Source organism: Hemicordylus capensis, chromosome 3 (genome assembly GCF_027244095.1).
Source record: "Hemicordylus capensis ecotype Gifberg chromosome 3, rHemCap1.1.pri, whole genome shotgun sequence".
In the NCBI taxonomy this organism is placed as follows: Eukaryota; Metazoa; Chordata; class Lepidosauria; order Squamata; family Cordylidae; genus Hemicordylus; species Hemicordylus capensis.
The window spans coordinates 147,551,854-147,571,658 of record NC_069659.1 but is presented as its reverse complement, the minus strand read 5'-3'; the positions used below and the strand labels follow the sequence as shown (position 1 = coordinate 147,571,658).

The 19,805-nt window shown below is 41.4% G+C and overlaps 1 protein-coding gene across 5 annotated transcripts in view; it reads right to left on the bottom strand.

Annotated features, from left to right (window-relative positions):
* FGF14 (fibroblast growth factor 14) overlaps positions 1 to 19,805 on the bottom strand; it is a 474,303-nt gene that overhangs the window by 114,608 nt on the left and 339,890 nt on the right. For all 5 annotated transcript variants that reach the window (XM_053311447.1, XM_053311449.1, XM_053311450.1 and 2 more), the window contains 2 exons: positions 16,958 to 17,068; positions 13,548 to 13,651 (listed from right to left, as the gene is read on the bottom strand). In XM_053311447.1, the coding sequence (XP_053167422.1) occupies positions 13,548 to 13,651; positions 16,958 to 17,068 (215 nt within the window). The remainder of the gene's footprint in view (positions 1 to 13,547; positions 13,652 to 16,957; positions 17,069 to 19,805) is intronic.

Here is a 19,805-nt window from a genome sequence, read left to right as displayed (position 1 = left end):
TACCCAGGTTTTCCTCTCACCTTACATCCACACAACCAAAAATTGTTAGCACACACACCTCCCAAATCCAGGTAGAACACCGTTATTATTGTGTGAATGAGCACATTCTCTAAGGAATGTTAGCCCAGTGTGACAAGCAACTTCTAAAATATAACATGTGTACCTGCACACACATAGACATGTTAAATCCAGAAGGATTGACTGCACTGAAATAGTTTAAATAATATTTCAATTATTTAATTGACATTCTGTCCCCAGAGCATGGTCTAAGGGCAAACAATACAGTCACCTTGCTGAAATTAAGCAGTCAGTGTGGTGTGGTCACTGTTGTATGGGATACCCACGTATACCACTTTTGGGGACAGGGCCATTGGTCAGTGGTAGAGCATCTGTTCTTGGTCGGGCTGAAAAAGATCAGACTGAAACCTTGGAGAGCTGCTGCCAATAAATGTAGACAATACTGATAAGATACAATATAATACTGACAGAACAATGGTCTAACATGGTATAAAACAGCTTTGTATATTCCTCATTGCATTAAAATCTCCTATGCTCCTAATTATGTTAGAATCTTTATACAGAATTTTCCTAGCTCTAAATCTATAGACATTACAACCTATATTCATAAATATAATTAACATTTAGAAACTCTTTCTTACCTCTACAATGGCAGCAAGCACTGTAATACTATGGATGGAAAATATGGATATATTCCTACAAATCCTACCACATAGAAAAATATTGCTGCTATTCTGCTGATGTACATGCATATTTATATGTATGTGTATATATTCATGCTTACAAACACATATACATACATAAATAATATAAAAGACCAAAGAAGTGAATAATCCTAACAACCATCCACATCTTCTTCAGCCTTCAGATACTGTAGAGTAGTTCTATGACACACGTTAAGTGTAGTACTAGAAAACATAGGCCTTCCATATGCCATGCTTCAACGTATGACAGGGAAGTGCTATGCAATGCTCATTTTTATCTCAATGACATTTCAGTTATTAGAGCATTGCCTTCTAATTAACTTCCAAAGCACTATCATCTATTCAAAACAAACAGAATATTTTTCTTCAGGGATCAGGGGCTTGATAGTATTCTAACATTCCTTCAAGTAAAATAAGTCATTAGACTGGTAACTTAAGGTAGCTTTTCAGATAAGGTTTATAAAAAGCATAATGAAAAAAGCATAATGTTCTGTATTACCACCTCTAATAGAGAATATGACATACAGTACAATCCAGCAGGAAGCATGCACACATGAAAGCAGGCTTTAGGGCAGGTAAAGATAAGGACTTGCACACAAAGACAGACACATAAAGCACATAATTTAGGGGAGAATTATTTTGGGGGGGGATTTAGTAGGGAGAAGAGTTGGTCTTGTGGTAGCAAGCATGAATTGTACACTTTGCTAAGCAGTGCCCACCTTAGTTTGCATTTGAATGGGAGACTACACATGAGCACTGCAAGATATTCCCCGTAGGGGATGGGGCCACTCTGTGAAGATTCAATATAATACGGATAGAACAATCGTCTAACATGGTATAAAACAGCTTTGTATATTCCTAATTGCATTAAAAGCTCCTATGCTCCTAATTATGTTAGACTCTTTATACAGAATTTTCCTAGCTCTAAATCTATAGACAACCTATATTTATAAATATAATTAACATTTAGAAGCTCTGTGAAGAGCACCTGCATGCTTGCATGCAGAAGCTTCCAAGTTTCTTCCCTAGCATCTCCAAGATAGGGCTGAGAGAGACTCCTGCCTGCCTGCTATTGTCTGTGTGGACAATACTGAGCTATATGGACCTATGGTCTGACTCAGTATATGGCAGCTTCTTATGTTCCTCTGTTTCTAGTGCCATTTGAAAGAAAGAAAGAAAGAAAGAAAGAAAGAAAGAAAGAAAGAAAGAAAGAAAGAAAGAAAGAAAGAAACCTTTGGTTTAGGATGAAATCTGAGATGCTTTCAATTTTCACTCATGCTCTAATGTAAATTGCAGGTTAAGCAGTGGCTGCTGGTGGTCCCTGCGAATGGCGGGGGAGTGGGCAGGGCAGGTAATGATGGCAAGATCTAGTGGTAACAAGAAGCAAAATGAAGAGTAAGCAGCAGGGGCATAGCAAGGTTGTTGTGGGCCCAGAGACAAGATTTAAAATGGGCCCCCCTCTCACTGAAGCTCAGTTCATGAAGTAAAAAAATCTTAAATGAGGCTGAATAGTGGTAACTATACACACACACACACACACACACCTATGTGCCACAATAGAACATCATCCTAAATTTGTAAATTGTGGATGATGCAAGTCATTTAATGGTACTAGAGAAAGACATGCTGTTCTGGTAGCTCCAGGTCTTAACACATCGATTTCAGAGGATGAATACAACTGGAGGAAGCCCCGGCAGGTGCACGGCTGGAGGAGCCAGTCATGTGACTTGCCTCTGGGAGCCCCCCCAAGGCAATGGGCTCCCAGACAACTATCTCCCCTTGCCCTATTATAGTTATGTCCCTGGTAAGCAGGTCTATTAGTAATATCAGATGAAGCCAATTAATTATTGTTTTCTCCTCAGCGCTAACCCACCTGCAGAGCACTCTGGTATCAACCCACGCTAAACAATACAAAATGCTTTAAATGTTGTTCTTTTGTGTATTAAAGTATTTTACTTAAGTATTTTTCACGTTTACACATATGTCATATGCAAGACATTTTAGATTGGGTGCTTTTTTGGGACAAGGAACCATCTTATTTCTTTATTATTAAATTTTCTATATAACCTGCTTTGATTTTTTTTTAAAAGCAGTATATAGACATTTGTAGCAGCAGTAATTTGCACAGCTATTTCTAATTCGACAATGTAACTTCCAAAATATCACAAATATAGCATCCGTTCTTTGCTTAGAGCCATCTGGGTGAGGCAGTAAATCAACAAATCAATCAATCAATCAATCAATCAATCAATCAATCAAATAAATAAATAAATAAATAAATAAATAAATAAATAAATGAAATTCTGACATGAATTTATCTAGCTTAAAAACCCAACTTCATTACTGATGTAAGAGCCAGACCAGCAATACTAAAATCAATTTAAAATGTCTTTCAACACAGATGATCATTCAGTTCTAAACAATAACCACTTACATGGCCATTCACCAAAGAACAAATAACAACGGATGGCAGTGAGAAGGAGGAATGCTAATGAAACCTCAGTCTAAGCAAAAAGGGGTATCCTAAGCAGCATGGAGAAGGGTAATGGGGACAGAATGGGAAAAATGTTCTTGTGTCCACCATCTTGAATCAGGGTGGATGACATCATTACAAATTCTTGAGTTGTCTCAAGAGTTGGTGTCTCAAGTTCTTGAGGTGTTGTCTCATGATCAGCTTCTCCCTTAGCCGATCATGAATCTCTGCATCCTCAGGATGAGATGGCATGGAAAGCCCGATCAGTTGTTGCCATTGGGTACGTTTGGTGGAAGCTTTGCATCCTGTAAGCAGTTCAAAAGGTGATTTTCCTGTAGTAGATTGAGGAGTAGTTCAATAAGCAAATAGAATTTCATGGATTGCCTCTTTTCATTGTGCAGTAGCCAGTTGTAAACTTTCTTTCACTACTAAGCCATTCCCTTGAGGATTGTACAAGGAAATAGTCTTGTGTTTTATCTCATGGTTATGCAAATATTGCTCCCAAATATTGCATGCATCATTCTTTGAAATACCAAGGCTGCAGGGGCTAATCCAAAGGGCAGTGTTTTGTATTGAAAAAGACCTTATGGAGTAATGAAGGCTGTATATTTGCAAGAACATTTGAGCAGAGAAATTTTATAATAGGCTGAAGACAAGTCCAAAGTTGTGAACACTGAGGCCTCTTTCAGAGTAAGCAGCATTTCATTGATTTTGGGAAATAGATGACAATTCACTACCATGTTGGAGTTCATATCTCATAAATCTACACACATTTTACGAAGTGTACAATTTGATTTCTGCACACAAACAATGAGAGAGACCCATTCTGATGAATCAACAGGCTCTATGATGTCGCATGCTGTAGTCTTAAGAGCTCCTCTCTAAGTGATTAGCACAATGCTTTGGGTATGTTCCTCACTTTGTGTTGTACAGGTATTGCATTTGCCTTCATCTGAATTTTATGAAATGCATAGATGCCAAGGTATCTGCAAAAATGCCTGAGAAATCAGCAATCTTATCAGCATATGGATGCTCCATCTTCTGTAATACAGGTTCTATGCTGTTTGGATCTAACACTATCTGTAGATCTTTCTGATATTTCCAGCCCAATATTGAGACTCCTTTTGGGGACAAATACACTTTCCCTTCTGCAGTATGTCCTTTGTATTCAAAGGGCAGCACCAGGACAGCAGTGAGGTATCCATTTATGGCAATAAGGGAACCTCCATGAGTGGATGTCTGAAGGCTGCAGGTGCAGATGTGAAATGATAGTATACGGAGAGCCAGAGTCAGCCAGCATCTGCACTTTATGGCTATTAAGTTTAACTTGGCAGGCTCGGATTCTGACACACTTAAAGAAAACTGTCAGGAAGTTGTTCATCTACCTCATCTTTATCATACGGTGGATCAGTAATGGAATGGACAGCAAACTCACAAACCTTAGCTAATTTTCTCTTTTTTGCACCTGTTGCAAGTGAGCTTCCATGCAGGACAGCAAGAAAAACGGTCATGGAGGCATCAGAGCCATGCTGCAGGGGGCATCCAGTGAACAACAGAGTCCAAGACTGATAAGGAAGAAGTATCTTCAGGGGTTGCGCAGGTCAGGAAGCTGGAGAAACAATCAGTATCAGCGATAGGAGAAAGCAGTGCATGGAATGTAGGTCCCACTCAGTAATGCAATGAAATGAGGTTGCAGGAACATTCACAAGTTTTGCAGGCTCAAACGTTTAGCTGGTTCAAAATCTCATCACCAAATGTTTTATGGCTGCTTCTCGCACAAACACAAAGTAATCTTATGTAGAATAAATGAAGAGTTTATTCAGCAACAGCTCCATTTTCCCCTTCTCCCTTTTCTCCATTTTCCTTTCTGACTCCGCTCCCCATGCTTACTGGGACAAACTTCCAAAACAACAAAACATAAAATATTAGTGAACAGAATACAGCAAGAAAGTTGTTGTGGGGAGGCCCCCCTGCCGCAAGAAGCACTGGCCAGACTGAAGAAGAAAGATCATACCCCACAACCACCACAACAGCAGCCTCAGAAATGTAGGGGAGCCCCTACTTTCTTCAAATATTTTCAGTGAGTGGCTGCAGTCCTCTTCTCTCCTGAATGCCAGACACAATCACAAACAGAGAACTTGCTCTCCAGGACTTTGCTCCTCCACATGTGCTAGCAAAATGGCCCTTCCTTCTCCAGTAGCCTAGCCAAATTCACTGCAGCCTGCTTTCCTGTACATATCCCTTTCTGTAATTTGCAATTATTATTCCTTCTGAGAATAATAATAATGCAAATTGGTGTTATCGTGGGCATTGGTAAACCAGTGGAAGGCATTTTGTGAGTGAGGAGTGGAAAAAAGAGATGGAAGCCGAGGAAGTGCTCCCTGCAGGAAAGTTGTGGAAGTGCCCAGTCAGAAAAACAAACAGTTAAACCAAAGAAAGCCGGGGGTGGAGGAGAGAACAAATTGATGCTATGTTTTGAGGGCTGTTTGGGGGTGCAAAGATACTACCTCACTTGCCCATAGGAGCAGCCTCCACTGAGGTTAAGGTGGTCCTCTTAACTTCCGCACCTTGTAAGTAGGAAAAGCTTTGTACAGTCTTATATATATTATGCTGTCTTTACAAATTAGGCTCCATTCATTCATACTTTGCCTTGGTCTTTCAGCTTGATATTAGGCTGGAAACTGATGTGTCCAGGCAGAAATTCAACACATGCTACTTCTCCAATCATGAGATGGACCTGATGGAGTTCTACTGGATTTTTCTCTACAAGGCGCAGTGCCTCCCTGACCTACTACAGTAAATGCCCATGCAAAAATTCAACAGATCTGCAATACATGCTACAGCTGTACCTCTTGGATTTCTGCCTGATGCACTGTAACATTATCCACAGCACCCCACAAACGTGCTGCTAAGATAAAGCAACATGCAGTATATCTGTATTTTCACAGCTTCCCGCTGTGGTCCTCAAATAATGTACACTGGATTCAGAGACACTTTCATTCCTAGAAATTCATGTCCAATTTAACATCAGTTGCTCACTTCTCAGCAAAAGTGGTATAAGCAGAAGGAATTGCAGGGAGATGGATCACGTCTCTGATTTCAACCAAGCATCTAAGAGGAACTTCTTTCAAACCTGATAAATCATATATTAACAGCATGTCTGCAAATGGAAGATCCCATAGCCATAACTATTTATTTTGCCAACTAATCTGTTAAATGCAATAACACTAAATAGAGTAATGATATCACTGTGGATACAGTAGTCATATTACATTCTTTTGGTTACTTTCAAAAACAAAGAAAACAGGTGGCATCTCTGGCAGAAAGTGAAGTGACAGAAGGAAACTCAAAGCAACAAGGGCATCAACAGCCAGCTATCCCAATTAGATCTAAACCAAATAAAAAGTGGGGGAGCATGGTTCACAAACATTTTCAACTCCACCCCAAAAATGCTCAGACATGAACACATTGGGGAAGGAATATGTCAGAATGTGCTGAGGTAACCAGATGGCTCCCTGTTTTCTTGTTCGGCATTGGCAGGCAAGAAAATGCAATAAAACACAGGGCATAAAGCCAGAGAAAGTTGCAGCCTAGTAAGTCTCCTTCCTTCCCTCCCTCCCTCCCTCTTTCATTCAGGCTGAGGGTCAAAGAAGCCCTTGCATTACTATCTATCTTATTTTCATATAGCCTGATATATACATCTCTAGGCGGTGTTACTAGCATTGCTTTTCTGCTGACTCCCAGAAGCCTCTCTGCCTCTATCTGAGACTGCAGACTGTATGGGTCTCACTTCTGACAAATCAAATCAAATCAAATCATCTTTATACGGTCCAGGACTAGCATAAGATAGAATGGTAGAGCATGATTAAAAAAAAATATGATAATAAAAAATTATGGAACCATAAAACTATATTACTATAAAATTACTACTCTAATAGTATAAAGCTAACTATAAAGCTGCTATCCTTAGAGGGTATCTATGAGATTATTAAACAGCTTATTAAAAATTATGAACATATAAAATGTACAATATATATGATGCAAAAAACGATATCTAAGGTGGAGTATATAAAATAAGGCACCTAAAAAAGATAAAATAGCCAGAGGTTTAAAACTATGCAGAGGTGATCCAAGGGAATGGTCTGGCCAGTAATCACTCTTCTTTTTTTCATCTCTGTGCAGAATGAGTTTCATTCTGGGTGGCAGTGCCAAGGTAGTCTGTGAACATGTGCATTCAGAGTGGTGCCTTCCTGATTCAACCTGAGTGGGATCTAAAATTAACTGAGCAGACACAGAAAAACTTGAGAGCACATGCATGTGTGCATGCCTTAGGTTCTGGCAGTCACGACCCGACAGGTACTACTCGCTGCTACACAGAACTTGGCAGTGTTATTTGTGAGGCCAGGTCTCACTTTTGACATGCTCAGGAGTCTCACAGCATCATTAGCTCTCCATTTGTTGGCATATTGGGGATCAGCCACTCAGTAGGCAGTAGGGCAGTCACCCCTAGATTTAGCAGCTGCAAAATAGCCAAATTGAAAGGGAGCCTACCTCGCATTTCCCCCATGCTGGGATACTGAGTAGACTCCCGAAGTTAACTTGCAACAGTTAAGTCTTTGTTCAAGGTCTCTCTGCAGGATTGACCCTCATTTGGTTTACCTCCCCTCCACAGATGCCTCAAATGAGCTAAAAACCAATTATCTCAGCAGGGAACTCAGATAAGGCTCCAGGAATGTGCATTTCCCCCTTATCAAAAGAAGGCTGGAGTGGGCAATAGGAACCCAGAAATGTACCTATTAAAATGCTGATTAGTTCACTAGTTGTTTCCCACTGAAAAGATTTCCCACGTTTGCACATTCAACCAGTCTATTTGCATCATCCTATTCACTCATTGTGTTGTAGTGCAGCACAGCAGACAAAACAATGGGATATTTTGATATTCCCAGGAATGACCCTAGTCAAGAAAAAAGGTTGATTGGAATGTTACCCCAGGAAATGTTTTTGAGTATATCAAACCCTAGTTCCATGATTCAGTGTGCTCCTTGGAGACCCACAAGAGTCACCAGCAGCTTGGGCGATCTGCTGCTCAAACACCATCATACCAGGCTGTGTCTAGCTTTTCCTGCCAATTTCCAGATCAGTTCCCTGGCCTAACCGGATCTGCCCAGGCTTCCTCACCAACACAGGAAGCTGATTCCATGGAGGAGGCATGCTCGTGGATTCACCTCTAGCAACTAACCCACCGGTCTCTTCACTCCTGCTTCTGACCAAGCTGTCCCTGAGGAACGAGGTCCCTCAGTTGTTCAAGGAGCCCCAAGGTCTCTGCGCCAGTAGGAGGTCAGGTAATATGAACATGTGCCCTTTGCTGGGCCTATCTCTATCCCTGCTCCTTTAAATCCAGCCACCTCCTTCTCAAAGCCTCTTTCTCTAGCCCACATGGGAATTCATACAAATAGGACTTTAAGCTAAAATGCCTCTTTGCATTTGAATGTACCTCTAATATGATTGCTCTAATCACACATTTCTCTCCACTGTATCTCTCCCTTCAATAAAAGCTTCTTTTGATTTTTGAAACTTCAACTTTGCCTCAGTCATTTCCTGGGTCCACAATTTTGTGTAAATTTAATCTGCCATGTAACTGCTAACTACCTAGTGCAAATTTCACAACACAAAGCCCGGACAAAATTTTGGGGGTATTTACCAGTCACCCCAGGGCAGTTCCATTAACATCAGTGTAAAAAATTTAAAACATAAAAGGTCACAGATTAAAATCCACAAAATATAGTAAAAACAATAGCAAAAAACAGTTATTAAAACAAATTATTAAAATTAATTCTAATTAAAAGCTTGCGAGAACAGGTGAGTCTTGAGGGTCTTCCTGAAAACAAACAGAGAAGGAGATATTCTTATATCAGCAGGGAGCACTGCCATGGGTGTAAATTGATTGGGAAGATAGCTAGCTAGCTAGCTAGCTAGCTAGCTAGCTAGCTAGATAGATAGATAGAATGGATGAATGCTAGGTGAATCTACTGTACCCACTGAAATTCTGCCTGATCATTTACTCTAGCAGGTGGCATCTTGGGGAAGTACTGTACTTTGTAGAGATACATCAGGCAGAATGTAATCCATCAGGTGCACTTCTAGCAAGTGACTGGAGAAGCTGCACCTGTTGAATTTATACCTGGAAGGACATATCTTTCCCTAGCCCAATACTGAGTGGAAAGACTAAAACAAAGTGTGAGTTCATAAAGCCTAATATGTAAAGCTGGGATAATATACGAGACTGCACAAAGTCTTTACTACTTCAAATATTCCTTTCCCCAGAAGGAAGGTAGATTACCAATTCAAAAGATAAACATTGGTGGAGAAGGAGAATTGGTAAGAGCCCAATTCTGAGTTTACAGGACTAGTGCCAGGTGACAGCAGATCAACATAGGATCATAGGAAGCTGCCATATACTGAGTCAGACCATTGGTCTATCTAGCTCAGTATTGTCCTCACAGACAGGCCGCGGCTTCTCCAAGGTTGCAGGCAGGAATCTCTTTCAGCCATATCTTGAAGAAGTCAGGGAGGGAACTTGGAACCTTCTGCTCTTCCCAGAGTGGTTCCATCCCCTAAGGGGAATATCTTACAGTGCTCACACTTCGAGTCTCCCTTTCATATGCAACCAGGGTGGACCCTGCTTAGCTAAGGGGACAAGTCATGCTTGCTACCACAAGACCAGCTCTCCTCTCTCCCTATCAATGTCACCACCTTAGGAAGTTATTACTTATTTTCCTATGCACATCACTTTGAGTACTTTGTTGAAAAGTGGTATACAAATACTTTTCATTGTAACAAGGAATTATAGGTATCTCTTCCACACTGGTATTTGGTTGATATAAAATAATATATTAAGTTTATAGTCTTTTAATAAAGTAGTGGCATGTTACACTTATCATTGTCTGCCCTTTACTTATAGCATCTAAGCACAGAGAGAGTGCCTCAGACTCTATATGGGATAAGGCAAAAAGAGGCTACCACGTACTGGTGTCTGTAGCCAATCCAGAGAGAAAAACAGAAAATATATTACATTGTAAAAACTGTCAGCAGAAGACTCCATCTTAGTGTAGGAGTACATTTCTTTTCTTTAAACCATAGCCTCATTTTCTTTCTACACTGTCTACAAAGTAGGAGAGGAGGAGCTCCTGCAATTTGTTTTAAATATACTAACAGATCCCATCCCCTAAGGTATGCAGTAGATAGTGAGGTGATCTCACGATCGCCGAAAAGCAGACTAAGGGAGCCTAGCCCGCTTTTTGGCGGTCGTGTGCTGCAACGGGAGTCACGCAGCTCCCAGCAGCAAACTATGCTAATTCCCCCGCCCCTTAGCCAAGGTTAATGGAGGGAGCACTCCGTTAACCGCGGCGTTTTGCTCATGTGTTGCTGCGGCATGCAGCGACACATGAGTAGACCCCCAACTCGGGGATCTTGGGGGTCTCTCCAGGATGCCCCGTGCACTCCCGTGGGGCATCCTGGAACTTCCACGGCCCTCCCGCCGGCTCCGTGATGGAGCTGGCAGTTGTGTGGGCGGCCGATCCAGCCGCCATGGGCTGCCTGGTGATCGACTGCAGGAAGAGCAGGCTAACCCCCTTACAGCAGGTCTCACTGATCATGAGACTCGCCTCAATGTCAGAATTATATCACAGTGTCCATGCTGGGTGAGGAGAGGAAGGCAAGTTGATTTCCCCTCCTCAGGGGATTGTTCTATTATTCCCTCCCCATGCATTTAAAAAATATTGTTTCAAACCCCAACATTTATTTAAAAGATTAAGAGATTACTCCCTCCCCTCATTTTGAACTAGGGCTCTTTGCATTATCCCTCCCCCAAAACACATTTTAAAAAGAATATTTCTCTTATTTGCTTCCCTCATTTTTATAGGGCTTGCTTTACTAGTACCTCTTTCCATTTTAAGAAGGTTTGCCACTATTCCTTCTGTTTTTGAATAGATCTCTGAATTACTCTCCCCCCCTTAATAATATATGGCTTACTTTGGAATAAACATGAAAAGGATAGCACTGTTAGGCAGCTACTACAGACACAAAAGAGACTGAGCAACCCAGCAATCTTTATTCTGAATGAGGGTCAAGTTAGACACACAGTTCAGCTTACTATGGTGGCTCAGTTGGATCACATAGCTAAAGAGTAAGGCAGATGGCACCCATCTTTATTAAGGGAGAAGACTGCTACTTGGAAGACTGCAGTGAAAAGAATCAATCAGACCATGTGACATGTATTCTGATGTGCACCCTCAGCTGGTTACCTCTAAGATAGGGAGTTAAAAGGTTAATAACTTAGGAAATTTTCAATATTTTTTTCTCAAAACAAAAAAGAATGTGTTCCACTATGGACCTGAATTTCTGGATATATTCAAAGGTTTTTAAACCTTTTTGTTTACCCTCAGCTGATTATAGGTTATCAACAAGTGAAATTATAGGTTATCAGCAGTTTCCAAATTGTTGTATTTTAGTTATTTCTCAAGTGATCTACATGAAATTTGTTGATGCGGTGGTGCTTCTCACCTAGTTATTCCATGTCCAGATTCAGGTTGATTAGGTGGATGCTTTGGATTTTCTGATTGATAAAATATTTGGGGTTAAAATGGTTGAATGCAGTTTTTACACATCACCTTATTTATACATGCACCACCATGACTGTGTACAAGAATTATTTTTATTTTAGATCAGAAGCATCTATATATAATCCAAACTAAGGGGCTATTCCCCACGATCAGGCAAAATCGGGCTAGGGGAGCCTAGCCTGATTTTGCCTGATCGCGGGAGCCACCGGGCTCGCAGGCGAGCCCAGTGCCTCCTAGGCGGTTAACCTGCCTAAGTACTCCCCCCTTAAACCGGGTTTGCGGAGTGAGCACCCCACAAACCCAGTTTTTTTTAATCGTGAGCAGCCGCGCCACAGCTCCGCACCATGGGCTACTCATGAGGAGACCCCCGGAGGGGAGGTGAAAAACCACTTCCCAGCTCCGGGGGTCTCTCCAGCATGCCCTGTGTGCTCACACAGGGCATGCTGGAGCTTCTGGGGGCCAATCAGCCCCTGCTCCACCCAGCCCCCGCCGGCTCCGTCACGGAGCCAGCAATCATGTGGGTGGCCAACCCAGCCACCCAGGGCTCCCACCCTGCTTGTATGCAGGGAGAGCGGACTTAGCTCGCTCTCCCCGCTCACTCTCCAAAACCAGGTCTCATTCATCGTGAGACCCGGCTCTAAGTCTTCTTTAAATTTAAAATTTACATATCTCTCTGAAACATAGAACAATTCTATTAAATTCTTATTTAATAATTTTTCTTTACAAAATATTGCAAACAATCCAGCCATACTGAAGTATGCTGCTTAGATCTCCTCCATCTAGGTCAATGGGTTTCCAGTGCATTTCAGTTATGCCAGATCTTGCACACTCTTCATTAACAGAAAGATGACCTTGCCTTTAATCATGACAATGAGATCCTTGCGGAAATCCCGTCAGCTTCAATTATTATATAACTAAAAGAAAGTAGAATAATGTACATGCAACACTACCCAAGATTTGTTTAATCAGAATACATCTTCTAAATTTACTTTGTCTCCTGTGTGGACTCCTGAGTTAACAATACCTGAACAATACCTGGACAATTTTTACCTCTAATTACTCAAATGTTTTGAAAGTTGAGCAAACTATCCAAATAAATGAAGCTGCAATATAGCAAATATAATCAGAATGTCAGAAATATTTTGATCTCAAAATGATGTAGTTGTGATTATGATTATAAAAATATAATCATATTTTTAAAAGCTAATGCCTGAAAAAACATTTTTTTATTATTTACAAGTCTTCTCATTTAAGCAAGTAGCTGGCACCTTCACACATCACATTGGTGGTGTGTAAGCTAATGCAGCCAGCAGATCTTATTCCCATGCCTCAAAAGGTACCGACAGAACCTAGACCATGTGGGGAAAGCCCATGCTATGACTAGTGTGGCCCCGGTTTCCAGGGGGAGTGGCACTGGTGTGCAAAGGATAGCAGTATGGCCTCTTCCCATGTGTTCCACAGCTTTTGACATTACAGTACCTACATACTGAGTGAAGAAATCATACTGCAGTGAGAACATAAAGGATTTCTGGACATAGATTTCAACAGTTTCAAGACAATAGTTTGAATTTTTTTTGTTAAACCCACAGATATTTAGAATTAATCCACAATACTGGCTGATCCTTCAACCTCTTAAATAATTAAAAAAGAGATTTAACTAATTAAGAGATGTGAATAAGATCTACCTTATTGTAGAAGAGTTACAGCCAATAGCAGTAGCATATTACTTACTGACGTATAAAGGAATCCTTCTCCATTTAGGGCTATATATAAGCCTGTTTTTACACCCTGGATAGCGACAACTCGAAGTCCCACTGGTATAAGGTTGAACAATGCTGCAAAAATGGGGAAAAACACAACCTGTCACAGATAAGCAAAGAAAGATTAGAATAATGTAGAAATGATTTTGCTGGCATAAAAATGTGAAGGAAGGAAGGAAGGAAGAAAGAAAGAAAGAAAGAAAGAAAGAAAGAAAGAAAGAAAGAAAGAAAGAAAGAAAGAAAGAAAGAGGTAGTAGTAGTAGCAGCAGCAACTTTCTGTAAGCTCAGAATAGAAATGCTTCTATGTGTAGCAAAACTGCTTCCAGACTGGTTTCCTCTGCTCCACAAAAATTGTACTGTGTTCAGCCAATACTAGAGTCAGTTTTGCCATGCAAAAAATATCCAAAGTTACAACAGTATTGTAGAAAACCAGAAGATTTAAACCCTTTCCAGCTACATTTTTGCTCAAACCTACCTAAACATCCCAACATAGTTCCCTAGATCTACCTCAACCTTACAATCATGTAAAGGTTACTCCAACCAAAATGGAGTAACTCAGCATCAGTGCACATGAAATAGCTGCTATGAATTACTCCCCATAAAAATGGTTTGGTGTTTATATGGCACAGCAGCTCACCACAAAGACTGATTATTATTATTTTGTTACACATTTTTAATATCCCGCTCTTCCTCCAAGGAGCCCAGAGCGGTTATTTTCTCCATGTCATGAGAAGCCACATCTCTCACCCCACACTTCCACCACCACCAGGTTTGCAGTGGTGTGAAGAAAGTTTCTTAAACTGTCTGGCAAGCCATTGCATCAGCTTGCTGCATGGAACCAACCATGATGGGGAGCAATTGTGAAGTGCTCCATATGATGGAGCCCAAATCCTTGGTGGGTAATGCATACCATATATTCTGGCCACAGCACTTAACGGTAGAACTGTGTGGTCAACACAATATACACTATCCCAGTTGGTTGCTTACACTTTTTTGGGGGGGGAGGGGCAAAGGCAGCCAATAGAAAGTGATGCTTTGAAATCACAGCCAGAAGATACCAACATTTTGACCAGCATTAAATGTATGAAAAAGTACAATTTGTTCATTATCGCACATCATGAGAGACAGATGTGACTCAGACTATGCCCAGGAGAAAAAGAAACCAGGGAGACCTGTGATAGTAACTAAGGCTGTCATCACAAACATTCTTACTAGGGTATGAAATCAACGGGCATTACTTCTGATTAAATAGCAATATACAGAGAACAGTAAGTTCTGTCATTAAGTCTTTTAGGGCCAGAAGAAAAAAAGAAAGGGCATTGCTTGACAGTTTAAGGGCACACAATGGCTGACATCCAGACAATGCTACTTGGTAGGATTGCATCAGCAGCAAATATTGTTTCCAATGCAGTTCTAAACAGCTTAGTAAAACATTTAACTGCTCAGGCTCAGTATTGTATGCCTACATGCTCATGAACTGTTAATGACTCATCTGTAAGTGTGTGATAGGGGAACATTAGAGCAAGAAGCCCATGCACCTGCTGTCCTGTGTCAATGGATCCAATACCTCTCCCTCAGTGAGGTTGCCAGGCAATGCAGCCAAGTTAGACCTTTGCTGTTTCAACAAATAAGACAAAAAACGCCACATGAAAATGGCCTATCCTTAGTGTACTTCTGCCCTTGTCCTATTTACTTGCTATGCTGGTGTATCATCCTCCTTCTTGTGTATATGTCCTCCTGTTTGAAGAAATCACCTTTCCAGCCCAAAGTTTCAGACAAAAGATTTGCTGGAACATGAGGGAGTAAGTCATATGGAAACTAGACCAACCTCACACTGTTAATGCTGGTTCAACAACTACAGTAAAGGAGATCTCACATACTGAGGTTGTGCACACGACCTCATGCCACCATTCATGGAGGTCTACAGGGAAGGCAGGAACTCACCTGCCTTCCCCGGTAGATGAGGGGCAGCATCTTTGTCTTCACTGTGCTGTGAGCCCACACGAGCAGTGGCACAATGAAGGCAAAAGCAGTGAGTGGGAGGATGTCTCCTTCCCACATCCCAGAGCGTCCCATGCCATGAGCGCAGCGGCCCTTTCCCTTCAGGAAATGGCAGCAGGCCAGGGGAAGCCCTTTAACTTGGCAATGATCATACCCACAATCGCCTACCAAAGTGGGGTTAGTGGGGGCAGAAGCACTGGGACTGGGAGAAATCCCAGCACTCCACATGAGCAGCCCAACCCAGTCTGGGCTGCCCTAGACTGGCTTGGGCTGCTCATGTGAATAGCCTCATTTAGTGGCAAATGAAACACAGCTCTATACTGTTTGCCCAGGACAGGATGGTGCTGAAAGCATATGCAATGTAAGGTCTTAGTTGCACCTCAGCAAAGAACAGGATAGGGCAACTCATCACTTTATAGAAAAGATAGAGGCTTCTCTAATTATATTTATGAAAACAAATATTTTAGAAGAATGAAAGAAAATAATAGTCATCTGCGGAGTAAGCTACACAATTGCACAGCTCTTCCAAGATTTCTCAAAATATGGCAAGCTTGAGAACAGCACATCTCATGCTAGAATTCTCCAGGTATACAGCAGATTTCAGTGAATTACGATCAAAAGTGTGCTGTGTTACAAACCCTCAAATCGGGGATAAACTTTAATTGTATCTGAATTAAACAGCAGCCATGTTACACATGGAATATTAAAATAGCCTTGTTTCATATTGTAATGTATCTGATGTATTTCCTGTTATAATCATAAATATTAAATGTCTGCTATGCCTAACAAAACATACACTCGTACAACATAATGAGGTCATTCACATAATCCAAAACTGTGTTCTACTCAGGTTTGGGAGCTGTGTGCACTCCCAATTTTTGGTTGTGAAATCAAGATAGGAGGAAAACCTGAATAGCTTTTCCTCCTACCTTGCTTCCACACAATCACTTCTATCCAGGTTCAGTGTTCCCTCTTCCAGATGTTGTTGACTATAACTCCCAGAATCCCCAGTCAAAGGCCATTGTAGCTGGGGATGCTGGGAGTTGTAGTGAACAACATCTGGGAATCCCTGTTAGAGGGAACACTGCCCAGGTTTTCCTCTTATCTTGGTTACACACAACTGAAAATTGGGAGCACATACAGCCTCCAAACCTGGGTAGAACACAGTTTTAGATTGTGTGAATGACCTCAGAGTCTGAATAGGGCTTGAGTTGCTTCTATTTGTAAATGTGTCTGTATTGATTAAAAAACCTTTTACTGAAAAGCATACCAGTAAACAACAAAAGTCACAGAAAATAATGGTGACTGCATGTACATCTTGGAAAGTTTAAAACTACAACGTATGTGTGAAGTGAATAGTTTCCTAGAGCAATCACTTACTAGAATTACTGCTGTCATCCTTGGTTCCATCGAGACTTCCATCGGGGTGCATTTGCAAGTAGTAGCCTTGCCTGCAATATAACCTGGTCACTATACCCTTGAGCTGGGGATCTGAAAGACAAACATATTTTGTCACTAGCCTCAAAGCCATTTCATGAGATAACCCTAGTCTCTCATTTGAGAAGGAAATCTTTTGTAGTAGCATAACTGCTGGTTGTCAGAGTCTTAGTAGCCATTTTTCTTCCAAAGAATTCGAAACAGAAAACCAAGGAAGTCAGTATGTTTATCAGGAGAAGTTGTTGATGGCCAGTTTCTTAATGCTTCCGTACTCATCCCATGCAATCTTTAATAGATAAGCCTTCAGGCTCCTCTTTCGCTATCATTTTTAGCTCACAGTGAGTTGATTATATGTTTAGCTTGTTTTCAGGCCAAATTTTATTTAGGGCTCAAAATATTAGTTCTTCTTTAAAAAACAAAACAAAAACACAAATATCAGTAATAGAAGGTATGGGCATCAGGTTCTCCCCACAGTAAAAGAAGAAAATAAAAAGTATTCTTTTAAATTAAAAATAGTTTACTGCTAAAAGTGAATAAACTTAATACAGAAATAATTGTTTGGAGTTTGGGGGCATGAGGCATGCTGATTTCTAACACCAGGGAACACACTGAGGCGATCCTCATGATTGCTGCAAGAAGCTAATGACTTCTGCAGGGAGGAAGCCCGAAAGCGCTTACCTCCCCGCAGACAATCACTGCCTCCTCTCTGGGCGGTCAGATTGGCCGCCAACACAGCTGCCGGTTCCATCACGGAGCTGGCAGGGGCTGCAGGGATAGGGGCAGCGCGACCCCCAGAAGTTCCTGGATGCCCTGCACAAGGGTGTGGTGCATCCTGGAGAGACCTCCGAGCCCAGGAGGCTGCTTGCAGTCTCCCGGTTGGGGGTCTACTTGTGTGTCGCCGCGTGCCACGGCGACACACGAGCAACAAAATGCAGTTAACGGAGCGCTCGCTCCATTAACCTCATGTAAGGGGAAAGTACTTTAGGTGGGCTAGCCACCTAGGGAACACCGGGCTCACCTGCGAGCCCGGTAGTTCCCAGGATCCACAGAAAGTGGGCTAAGGGAGCTTAGCCTGTTTCCCATGGATCATAGGAATAGCCTCACTGACTATGAACAGTCACTCTAGCAATGAAAAAAACCTGAACTCTTGAGAAATAAAGGTAAAGGTAAATTGTGCCGTCAAGTTGATTTCAACTCCTGGCACCCACAGAGCCCTGTGGTTGTCTTTGGTAGAATACAGGAGGGGTTTACCATTGCCTCCTCCCATGCAGTATGAGATGATGCCTTTCCGCATCTTCCTATATCATTGCTGCCCAATATAGGTGATTCCCATAGTCTGGGGAACATACCAGCGGGGATTCAAACTGGTAACCTCTGGTTTGCTAGTCAAGTCATTTCCCCGCTGCACCATAGAAGTGCTGAATTGTTAGAATAATTCCCAGCAGCAACAAAACTGAGATGTTATTTCTTCACATCAAACAAATTTCTACTAATTTGTACAATTTAGCTCCATCCCAATTATTCTTCTCTATATTTCAGTGCAAAGTCACTCCCATTTCTTCCTTTCTTTCTACAACAGCTTCAACAGCCCCCAAACCTTTAGTCTAATTCTGCTTCTGCCACCTTCTCTTTTTTAAAGTCCTTCCTGCAAATTTATTACTGTGCAATGCACCTGGCAACATGAATACTGGCTGATTTTTTTGTCAAATTGTATTGGGATGCTGATAGGAACATAATTTCAGCACTTTCAATAATTCTCAATACAGCATAATGTACAACTTTAATAAACATAATCTGGGGAGCACAGGTCAACCAACCATTCAATAAATGAAAAAGGTTAAATTTCAATTTCACATTACTCATAACCAAATATCTTATTTGTTACGCATGTTTATAACTAACAGCAGGCGTGTTGCTAAGTCCTTGAAAGATCTGGGCCCTTTTGATAATTAAACTCAATCGCACACACTCCCAGAATAATTAGGGGTTTGTTTGTTTTAAACTCATATTATATTACAGCATCTATGAAGGTGGGACCAGCAGAGAGCAAAGTGAAGCTAGGAGATCCCTCCCATGGTCTGTGCAGGTACCTCCACTGCTGCATTTCATTTCTGGAAGAGGTCATGGAGGAGGAAGGTGGATGATGAGATTTAAGGCTCTGAGAAATTCATTGGGGGGCCCGTGCCCCATGGGCCACCCCCTGACTAACAGACTATGTTACATGTATGCAGCCTTTACTGAAACTTAACAAGAGTCATATACTAACGTCTCACGCCTTGCATTTTTATAAATATTTAAAACTGAAATTTAAATAAATGCAAAAACCATTTATTAAGCAAGGGCAGAAAGCAAAGAATATTATGTTTAATTTAGATATGCTTCATTTAGCTACAATATCCTATCTGAATGCACATTTTAGGGGTCAATGCTAAAGCGAGAGATATATATCAATTTCGGCATGCAAACTGAAGGCAACATTCACTTAGGTTAGTCCTGCCTTTTTTACAGTCCAATCTTATGCATATTTATTCAGAAGAAACTCCACTCTGTTTAGTGGGGTACGTTCTTCTAGGGATCTGCATTTGTAACATGGCAAATGAAAAAAGGAAACAAATGAGTCTCATTCATTTCATTCAGCAAATGAGTTCAGAATGGCACTGGGGTAAATCATTTTCATTTTTTACTCAGCTTAATGTCCCCAGCAGCCTGGGTCGGTCAAATGGAGGAGAAATTGAGTGGGGGGTGGGGGACAGGGGGGAGAGAGAGAGAGAGCAGAGAAAGGGAAATTGAT